This window comes from Taudactylus pleione, unplaced genomic scaffold, assembly GCF_031769625.1.
Source record: "Taudactylus pleione unplaced genomic scaffold, aTauple2 ptg000706l, whole genome shotgun sequence".
Lineage (NCBI taxonomy): Eukaryota > Metazoa > Chordata > Amphibia > Anura > Myobatrachidae > Taudactylus > Taudactylus pleione.
This window is the reverse complement of record NW_028285108.1, coordinates 1020497-1031905: the sequence shown is the minus strand read 5'-3', so window position 1 is coordinate 1031905 and position 11409 is coordinate 1020497. Positions and strand designations below refer to the sequence as shown.

At 37.8% G+C, this 11409-nt stretch overlaps 1 protein-coding gene across 1 annotated transcript in view; it reads left to right on the top strand.

The window, feature by feature from the left end:
• The first annotated feature begins 422 nt into the window (after nt 1-422).
• CNTN2 (contactin 2) overlaps nt 423-11409 on the top strand; it is a 118799-nt gene continuing 107812 nt past the window's right edge. Inside the window, exon 1 of the mRNA XM_088456464.1 lies at nt 423-524. Within this exon, the coding sequence (XP_088312590.1) occupies nt 462-524 (63 nt within the window). The 5' untranslated portion in view covers nt 423-461. The remainder of the gene's footprint in view (nt 525-11409) is intronic.

Below are 11409 nucleotides of genomic sequence, written 5' to 3'. Positions count from 1 at the left end.
CTTGGTCAGGATAGAATACTTAACAGGATGTACAATAATAAATGTGTGAGACATATCTGTATGCCGAGTGTCTCCATATACTATTAATTAACATGTTATTCAGTTTATGTTGAGTTCTGCTATATACACTGACTCAAGAATAAGGAAACATAAAATGTTAGCATCCACATTTATCTCTATGATGATGTCCTAGAAAGAATGAAACTGTCACAGTCTGTGCAAGTGCATCTGCCAATGTGTCTGTGCTACTGCCCTGTCAGGGAGATCTCTGGAGAGAAGGGAGGGAGTTAGAGAGAGAATGGGAAGAAGGGAGGGAGGGAGAGAATAAGAGAGAGAGGCAGAGAAGGAGAGATACAGGAGGAGCATATACTGATGCAGTCAGCTTGCAGCATCCTGATACACACACACGTATATATCCACACACTCTGAACCTGCACCCTCCCTCCTCGCTGCAGATTTCTATGTGTGATGTGAAGAGAGAGACAGAAGTACCCGCTGGTGTAGCACCTGTCTTTGGCATTCAGGTAGGATTTGTGATGTGTCACTGTGTGTGATTGGCATGAAAACATTTTTTTTGCAGCAGGTCATCCTTTTTTATTCTAAGTCATTTATGAGTGCTTTTATTTGATTTTGGAGCACCTGGTATCTTGGCAAAGTATGTTTTATTAAAGTGATTTTTCTGCATTAAGACTCAATCATTTAGATGGACAATGTTTCACTTTAAATGGTAAAATGATTGGAGGTGTACAGGAATGCATATCTTGGCAACATACATTAAGAGGAAGCTTGGCACTAAGTCAGAGATTCTATAGCTTAGTGAATACAGCAATAAACTCAGGGTCTTCAGCCTGGCCTAGGAGCCTCAGGAACAGCTTCTAATAGACAGGGCAGTTCTGGTGGATGCTGTGCTGCATGGAAGTGGCATGGAAGTGTTCAGGCTCAACTCGGAAGCAATGCTTTGATAACCTGACAACTGTGTTGCAAGAATAGAACAGACAGGTACAGAACACCTGCAGAACATTACATGGAAGACCATAGTACCCAGGTGACTGAAGTAACTGATCACAATACGCCAGGCTTGAATAAGTTTTAAAATGTTTACCAAATGTATTAATATGAATAGTAAGTAGGAGTCTGATAGACTGCAAATTACGGGGATGTTTTACAAAATATGAAGTTGTTTGGTTCAAATTGTAACTGGGTCAAAGATCAATAAGGCCAATACCTGAAAGATTAAATATGTGTTTGCCCCCCTGACACTTCAGTTGTTGTAGAACTGGATAGCGATTAGATGATGTGTGTTGATTGGGTGGATCATTTAAGAATAAGACAAAAAAGTACAAGAACAAGTTTAAGGTTATTAAACAAACTAATAAGACACTGAGAATAAGGGAAGAGTGGACATACCTTGACCTTTGACCCATGTGCATTTGTACAAGCTCAACTTCGAATGATTTTGGCTAACCATAATAAATTTGATGGATTGGATGCTATGACTGCACTAAACTAGATGCAAAAGTAAACCCCCACTTCAACATGGAAGTTCTTACCTAGATGAGAAAAGATAATATAATGTCCAGTAAATGTAACAATAGTGTTTGTCCTTATGGAAGTGTACCTACTGTACTAAACATGGCTATATTTATCAATATACAATCTGTAAATTAAGTTTAATCTAATCTATGCAATAAGAAAGATACACATTATTAAAGTGCAATATAATATCCAGGAGCTATTGCATCTGTACTCAGTATACAAATTTAAGATGAAGCACAAAAGTACCAGGCAATGGAAAAACAGCTGGGCATTTATTACAAGATGTAACCATTTACTACAGTACATTCTGATAGAAATGTTCAGCATGGCATTTGGTACCTCACTTCTTTAAGCGAAGGAAAAAATTGCACTAGAAAATAAAAACAAGTTAAGGAACTGTACATGTGCCTAAAAGGAAAACAGTTCTGATAGGGTTATAGGATATTAAAACTAAAGAGACATATTTTTCATATTCGTCAATTTGTGGGGCACTGTCATAAACAAGGGCTTAAAAGGGCTCCAAAAATTTTTCTTGGCCTACATGGAAAAAATGTCACTTCATCTCCACAATAAACATACCACATCTGACCAGGTTTGGGCCTCTTGGTTATTTTCCCAAATAAGTTTGTTGACCATGTCCACATCCCTGTAGCCCGTCCCCCTGGGACCTCTTTCGGCTCTCCCTCAAAAGGCTTACAGTATTTTCCTTACCCATGTACTCTTATTATAGCCTGCTCTCAGCCAACTCTACCATATAATGCATAAACTGTCCATACCCCTTCTTGAGCCTCTAGAAATGCTCCCTGCCACCCCTCCCCCTACACTACTCCTATCTATTATATATGTATCTATTGCCTATTATATTCACTTTCATACAGTTTGTAGTTTGATGTTTTAGATTCTACATTTAGTTTTCCTTTGCTTTCATCATTCATACTGATTGTATCCAATTTCTGTTCGTTCAAATTAAAATTATTTAAAAGAAAAGAAGTTTAACTTGATTTAAATAGGAGTTAAAATGTAGTAATATATGATGCCAACAGCAAGTTAGACCTCAGCTGAATCCAAGCATGTTTACATTGTATACTGTTTGTTTACCATAAGAATGAAGTTTGTATCTAATACTCTTTCAGAAGAAAATTTTCTAGCATCACTCCAAAACTGTTTTCCCATCAGTGCTACAGAATTACCTCTTTTGTATAATAGTGAATTTTATGTAAGCCTCATATTTTGTTTCTCATCTGTACAGGTTAAGATCCATGAGTTTTGTTATAAGCCGTATGTTTAGAAACATGCAACATTTTGTAAGTCTGTCATTGCCACTTGACTATAATAAACTCCATGTATCCTACAAAACCAGGAAAGAGCACAAATAAAATCAATTGCCTACACAACACCAAGCACAATGAATGCCAATAAGCCAGAGGCAGGTAACATGTGGCTCTCCAGCTGTTGTGGAACAACAAGCCCTTGTAATGTGTTGACAGAACATCCAGGGACTTGAAGCTCCACAAAGACAGGAGAAATGTTGCCTAACTCTTCTATAATGATTCGTGTCTCTGATGTGGCTGTCTAGGCTCTACTCTATTATTATATTTGTATTTCTGTTTTCAACTTCTAGTCAAACTCCCTTGATATACACATCTCAGTTAAGCATATATAGATCAGCAGACCCATTGAACAATGTCATTTTTCCTTTTGGCTATGAAGTTGCAGCAGTTTGATGCTGTTAGACCCATCTGTTGCTGTACACCCTGCATATGAGTAACCTGGGGCAATGCGTGCCTTATAAAAAAAAAGCCTAAGAACTATACAAATACTCTTTGTAGCTAGCAACTGAGGAAGCGCTGACTCGGACCACACACACATCTCTTTATATGTGTGTGTGTTCTTATTTATATGTTATACACCCACTACATGCAAAGATAAACATAATGGAGCTATTAAAAAATAAGCTTCGCAATCTATATGCAGTCTCAATGTCAAATTGGCAACTGTTAGCCCTGCTATAAACAGCAAAATGATATCTGTAATCAGAATGATGCACCAAGATTATGCATATTTACTGTAACACATATGGTATTAGAATAGCTATAAGCTATGCTTATTGTGCATATTTGAATGCATTCCTGAAGTTGTAGGGCAACACCAAACTTTATAGATACCCAAACTAGAAACGTACACAACCAAGGAGGTGGTAAAACAAAATTCATTGCTCCTCTTTAATGGCAGACTAGATGGGCCAAGTGTTCTTATATGCCGTCAAATTCTTCTATCTACTACTTTCAATGTTATGCCATTTGCTCAGTCTAGGTAGTGCATAGGTAAATTACTCCAGCATTGTGTTTCTATCAAAAGAGACAAGTGCACATTGCTTTTAAAAATGCATACATACATTCATTCTGCAAGCATTTCATATCATTTTTTATAAAATCTGAAGCAAAATAAATAACATGATGTCAACAAAACAGCAAAAGAAACAAAAAGACACATTTGTACCCTGTATAAAACAACACCAAGTTTGGAGGGAAGACAAAAGACAACAATATATCATGTGAATACCGAGCATACAGATCAATGGCATAATAATAATAATAATAATAATAATAATAATAATAATAATAATAATAATAATCATCATAATAATAATAATAATAATAATAATAGTAATAATTATAAAAATAACAACAATCATAACTAAGCTAAAGTAAAAATATTTAAAATACCATCTTTTTCTCAATTTTCCTACCAATAAAACTAACATGTTGTGCCAAGGAATATATCGCTTCACCGTAATTTAAAAAGTAATTGTACAAATAATAGCAACATAAATACACTATGAAGTACAGGTTGAGTCTCCCATATCCAAAATGCTTGGGACCAGGGGTATTTTGGATAACGGAATATTCCGTATTTTGGAATAATTGCATATCATAATATCTTGGGAATGGGACCCCAATATACACACAGAATGCATATATGTGTTATATGCACCTTATACACACAGCCTGCAGCTCATTTTATACAATATTTTCAATAATTTTGTGGCTCAAGCAAAGTTTGTGTACATACATTAAATAAATTTATGTTGCATTTACACCCTATACACACAACCTGAAGGTAATTTTATACCATATTTTTAATAATTTGTGCCTTAGACAAAGTTTGTGTACATTGAACCATCAAATATCAAAGGTTTTATTATCTCAGTCATGCCAAAATTATTCCGTAATTCGGAATATTCCGTATTTCGGAATATTTGGATATGGGAGACTCAACCTGTACTGCTATAAATGAATAATAATAGCTACAACTCAGAGTGTATGCAAATAAATATCTATGAAAAATAATGAGGCCTCAAAAGATAAGTAGGTTATGTGCTGCAGCAAGCTATTGTTTATTTTGTGGTATACCATAAAACTAGTGGCAGAGCCAAATAGTAACCGAATAGAAACTTGGGGTAGTGCAACTGAAAAGTCTCAGGAGATACTGTATATTATTTGTGGTCTTAAATGATGAAAAGTACTATCCGTTTGTATGTAGACAGTACCTTGTAGTTGGTGGGACAGTCTAACAATTTTTCATGAACATGACAAGGTCTGCAATATCCTCCCCCTCCTCCCTGGGCAAGCAATGAGCTCTGGATATCTGTAATGCACCCAGATATTTACAATAGTAGCATCATGACAGTCAAAAAGGTTCTGCCCTGAAACAATGTGGAAACCCCCACATTTTGTAATATTGCATAGTAGGGCAAAATGTAGTAGTAGGGACAGTGCCAATGTCAGCTAGCATGAAGGTAGGTAGTGGGTACAAGTCAGGAGCTAGGCATGGGATAAAATGAATCGCTAGTCACCAAGACCCTGATCAAATGTCTATTGTATAGTGGTTAGTGTAAAAATCACAAAAAGGGGCTATGGCAAGATCAAGGGCAGGTTATCAAACCATGTATCTAATAGGGGCATCGTCAAATTGGGTGTGGTATATTTTGATGACATTCATAAAGCTGACATTCATTATATTGACATGGTAGTAATGTTGACCTAATGTAAGGTAAGCCTAATAGAAATGTTGACATTTCCGATGTCGTCATTTTGCAGGTGTCAATAGACTTACCTACTTTAATTACCTTCTCTCCGGGAGAAGCCTGGTACCTGACAGCTTCAGGGGGGCACTCCATGTCATTAGGAATTCGCTGATCCATAGGAAAGGGCAGGGCTTAAATTATGTGAATTGTGTCTTTAGCCCCACCCCCTCCTCACCGACCCGTGTATCGCGCCATTTTGCACAGACAGAGCTAAACCACACAATGCACGTAATTTTAGTCCCGCCCCTCTCTATGCGAGTGAATTCCCTGTCCTCCCTATACAAGTGAATTCCCTGTATAAGGAATTGGGCAGGATGCGGGAGATCTATCTAATCTTCCAAGGGTGTGGGGAGCTGCCCCAAAAATTGTGAACCTCCTGCAACTTCCAGGAGAGTAGGCAAAGTGTGTCGACAGCCTAGTCACTGCGTTCACAGTCCTGATCGCAGTGGCTAGTTCGCGTACTTGCACTGCGATGCATACACATGTGCAGTACGCAGCAATTGGCCGATTGCATGCATAATCGCAGTTGCGATCTGTAGTGAATCAGGCCCAGAGTAAAAAACTTTGCTGAAATGTATGAAGCATTGCATATGAAACACACAAAAAGACACTATGTACCATCTGACACCTTCAAACAAATATGAACTGGTTTGACCCAAAACTGTAAGTTATCATGGACGTGGTTCTCCACCCTCTTGGCTCTCACCCAGCACTATCCTCACCTCCAGTGCTTCCCCACTCAGCAGCTCTGATCCTTTTTGTCCACCCTTCTAAAGTCATTGGGCGATTGAATGCTACTGTCATCTGTCACTCACTTATTTATATAGAAATCTCAGCTTGATTTGTCCACCTGTACTGTCTGTTTGTATATATTGTATTATATGGGTGATATATATATATATATATATATATATATATATATATATCGTAATTGTCCCTGTACGGCGCTAGGGTGAATGTTTGGTACCATATATAAAAAAGATGATAATAATATAAATAATAATAATAATAATAATAATAATAATAAAAAAAAGCTTGGTCCCAATTATGTGGCTGTATGCACTGCACAGAAGGGAAAAGCTCCCTAAGACTTACACAATGTTTTATTTTTTTTAACAATTTCTTATAATCCATTAGCTCACAAGGTCAGCCTATATTTGCTGCCAAAATATTATTAATCTTTTTATATGTACCACATCTTTCTTTTATATATGAGAACGTACAGCCACAAAAGTAGTAACATCAGAATAAAGACAAAGTGCCATATCTTAATCATTATAAAAGGGTACTTTGTAAAGTGGTCTATGATGAAATTAACTGCAAATGGAGGGGGTGCTCTCTGTAGTATTAGATAGATAAGATACAGGGTCGTGTGTCATCTATAACTTCGACAAACACTAATGGAAACCCATAAGTCAGACATGCTCAGCTTTGTCATTACACACTAATGTAGCATCTCGTAATCTCAGATGAGATCATAGAAATTAATTAGGAATGTGCTTTAACGATATGATGTATGATGACTAAGTTATAGGTCCAACTAAACTACAGCTGATATCTTTTATACTGTTCATTAATGCAGATTCATTTAATATTTTTAATCACTTAAACATATTTCATGCCAATTTAGGAACGTATTTTATCTTAGGTCAAAGTTTTTGAAACCTAATTTGGCAAAGAAAAGATTAGTTCCTTAGTATGGCAGTGACATAATGGAAATTACCGTTTCATCTTTATAAATAGCATTTAGATTGCCATATGAAAAAAAATGTGCATTTTAAAATATAAGTTACAGCTGCATGTGCCGAAATAATGACATATAAAGTAACGTCAATGAATGAATACTGCATGTGCATACTATGTAGAGTGATTTGTGACTGTGAAGTTTTATATCGGTATCATAATAAAAGACATTCATTATTAATCAGCGAAACATACTTTGTATATCTTCATCTCCAAACTGTACTTCTAAACGTGCATATTGTTAGATGTAGCTCAACTGAAATTACAATCTGGAACATTAAAACCAGTGACTTTAGCAAAATAAAAAAATAATATATATATATATATATATATATATATATATATATATTCCTATTTAAAGGAATAAAATTTACATAGGATGCCTAATATTTAATATTGAGTTTTGTTAGATAGTTGAATGCAACCTATTGTCTTAGTTTTATTGTAAGCTATGCTGTAGTATGCTACAAGTATGCTGTAGTACAGTATATTTGCAGGCAGAAAGTCAGCTCTGCAATCAAAAATGCTTCCCCCATAATTGCTAGACTATCGCCTGCAGCTTTTGCATGCATATTTGTGAAAGTTACTATTTGCATACAGTATAATGTAAGTCAGTAAATTTCAACCTTTTTCAACTCGAAGCACACTACACAAGATTTTAAAATTGCCAAGGCACACTATCCGGCGATGCGGCATGTGTGACCAATGAAAAAACATACACATTGGCTTCCACATAGAAAAATACTCACACATTGGCCTCCACAGGAATAAAGCACACTACATTGGCCATCACAGGAATAAAACACACTATATTGGCCTCCACATGAATAAACACACTACATTGGCCTCTACAGGAATAAAACACACATATTGGCCTCCTCAGGAATAAAACTCACTACATTGGACATCACAGGAATAAAACACACTATATTGGCCTCCACATGAATAAACACACTACATTGGCCTCTACAGGAATAAAACACACATATTGGCCTCCTCAGGAATAAAACTCACTACATTGGCCATCACAGGAATAAAACACTATATTGGCCTCCACATGAATAAAACACACTACATTGGCCTCTACAGGAATAAAACACGCTACATTGGCCTCCACAGGAATAAAACTCACTACATTGGCCTCCACAGGAATAAAAATCACTACTTTGACCTCCTCAGGAATAAAACTCACTACATTGGCCTCTTCAGGAATAAAAATCACTACATTGGCCTCTACAGGAATAAAACTCACTACATTGGCCTCCTCAGGAATAAAACTCACTACATTGGCCTCCACAGGAATAAAACTCACTATATTGGCTTCTACAGGAATAAAACTCACTTTGTTGGCCTCCACAGGAATAAAACACATTGCATTGGCCTCCACAGGAATAAAACTCATTACACTGGCCTCCACAGGAATAAAAATCACTACATTGGCCCACTGAGGAATAAAACACACTACAGTACAAGTGCGCTGAGCTGACTGCCGCGGCACACTTAACAACCGCTCGCGGCACACTAGTGTGCCTCGGCACAGTAGTTGAAAAATGCTGATGTAAGTTGAATTTCATAGTTCTTCATTGACTGAGCACATCGTGGCTGAAGCGTGATCTCATTTCCGCAAATATATACTCAATTAAAATTCACTACTAGAAAAACCATTAATTCAGGACAATGATAAAATGATAGTCCAACTGCAATGAAGAGAACTTGTATCTCTGTACTTTGACAACATTAACATTATTGAGGAATTTGCCATTTCCTGTTTGTCTGTTTAATAATCAGTTTGTATCAAAGTTTCATTTGCAGCTTTAAAGGATGTATAAATACTGTACGTGCATTCTTAGACCTGGTTCTTATTGGTGAAACCGCTCATACCATGTGTTCTAAGCATGATGCCTAAATAAAGGTGCCTGATTCTAGGGTGAGCTCACATAGGGGCCCATTTATTATCAATCGCATTTGAATGCGATCTGGGCATGATATTAGAGGCCCAGAATGCGATTACATCCCCGGGATGTATTATAGAGCACCCGCAGGGACAGGGGTTCCCTTGGCATGTGCGGTCCCACTGACCACATATGCACATCTCCCAATTCCAGGGAGGGTTCCAGGGGAACAGTCTGCCGGCTGAATCCGCGAATTGTAGCCCATAGGCTACAATGTGCTACTGCAATCTTCAAATGCGGTAGAAATCTATGAGAGATGTGGCTGCCACCAGGAATAGAGGGATTGCAGCAAGTATCAAAGATAACTGCTGAGGTCCCTCTATGATACATCTGGGGGAAACTTAATATGTGCGGTTAACCCAAGAAAACGGGTGCTTTCGGGGATTAAGCCGCAAATATAGAATGATAAATGGGTCCCCAAAAAACAAAACTGTGGCCTGAAAGTAGCAGCAAAAATACATCTTAAAATACAAGCTACTGTACTTGAAATATGACTTACCAATATATCCAGAGGTATTGGGTACGGGATGCCAACGCTCAGGATCCTGGCATTCAGAATGCCGACACCGGCATCCCGACAGGGTTAGGATACACCTGCAGGTAAGTATCCTATCCATACCCCTAAACCTAACCCTCCCTTTCCACAGCCTAAATCTAGCCCTCCTCCTAGTGCCTAACCTTAACCCTCCTCCTAGTGCCTAACCTTCCCCCTAGTATCCACCGACCGAGACCCTGGCCTCGTCCCTCCCGGAAAACGGGGGAGTTGTGCCCCTGTTTCCGGGAACAGTTACCACGCTCCCGCTCCGTCCCCTAAATGCTGAAGCATGTCAATCATGCTGTGGCTTGGGAGGGTCTGCGCAGTCCATTCACCATCGGAGATGTGCGCTAACCATCGGGTTAGCATACATCTCTGAATCAGGCCCTCTGTGTTTAAAATCATAATCAAAATCGCAGTTTGATAATTCCTAGCCTATAGGGGCCTATCCGATATATCATTTAGTCGTTCAATTTATCTGCTAATGGATAGGCCCTGAACGATGACAGATGCGCACTCCCGCGGCCGATAAATTTTATCTATCATCTCTCCAACATGTTGGTCAATTATCGTATATCGCTGCCAGATATTAGAAATATCTGGCAGTTTTTTGCGGTGAACGACGAACGATATTAACAGCAGCTACAAAGCACTGGAGAGAAAAAAATCCACTCCCTGAATGATGTCATGCAATATCGTTTATCTTTTGCAAAAATCTGTCATGTACATGACAGATATCTTTCAGCACAGCCACCGGAATTTTCAATAGATATCTTTTGTCTTTCGTTGTTCAGAAAAAGATCTGATAATGGATATGCCCCTTTAGTCATATGTTCTCACTGTGTTGTTCCCAACTGAATAGCACTACAGCATATGGTAACTCCAGTCTTCCCCAAATGTGACTGTGACATTGTAGGCTGATTCAAATAGAACGTACATACTAAATGTATAAGGCATTACACATTTACTATTCACATCGTTTAAAACGCCAGATTTCCAGTATTTCTCTTGTACAGCATTTTTTTTTAAAATCACATTTACTGGCATCCTGTGCTATACTTAGAGGAAACAGTATTATTTATTACTGGGAACTTGGCGCTTTTCTACTGCTGTAGGTAATTTATTATTCTCTGAATAATAAGGTAATTAGTTTGTATTTCTTATATGTGTCCAATCATAACTATTTTTATACTCTTCATGGGCCCAAAACTCACAGTATAACAGAAGATGCTAGAATTTACCACCTGAAAGATATAGTTTAGCAATAATGTAGCAGATCAAAAAAATCTCCCCTGTTCTAAAGGGTTTTACTGGTAGACAGTATATAAATCAGCTGTCCCACAGCATATGTCACAGCTGAGTGGGTCTGATATGTACAGTAACAACATGCTAATCACTACGATTATTATGCTAATTGCTCTGTTAGGCGGTGGCCACTTTCTACCACCTGCTATACATATGGATGGTCCAGGAGGCCAGCATTAGTGAAAGGATACTGCCCAGCAATTATTACTACAATACTAGGCACATTACTTTCCAAGACTTTTCCTAAATAA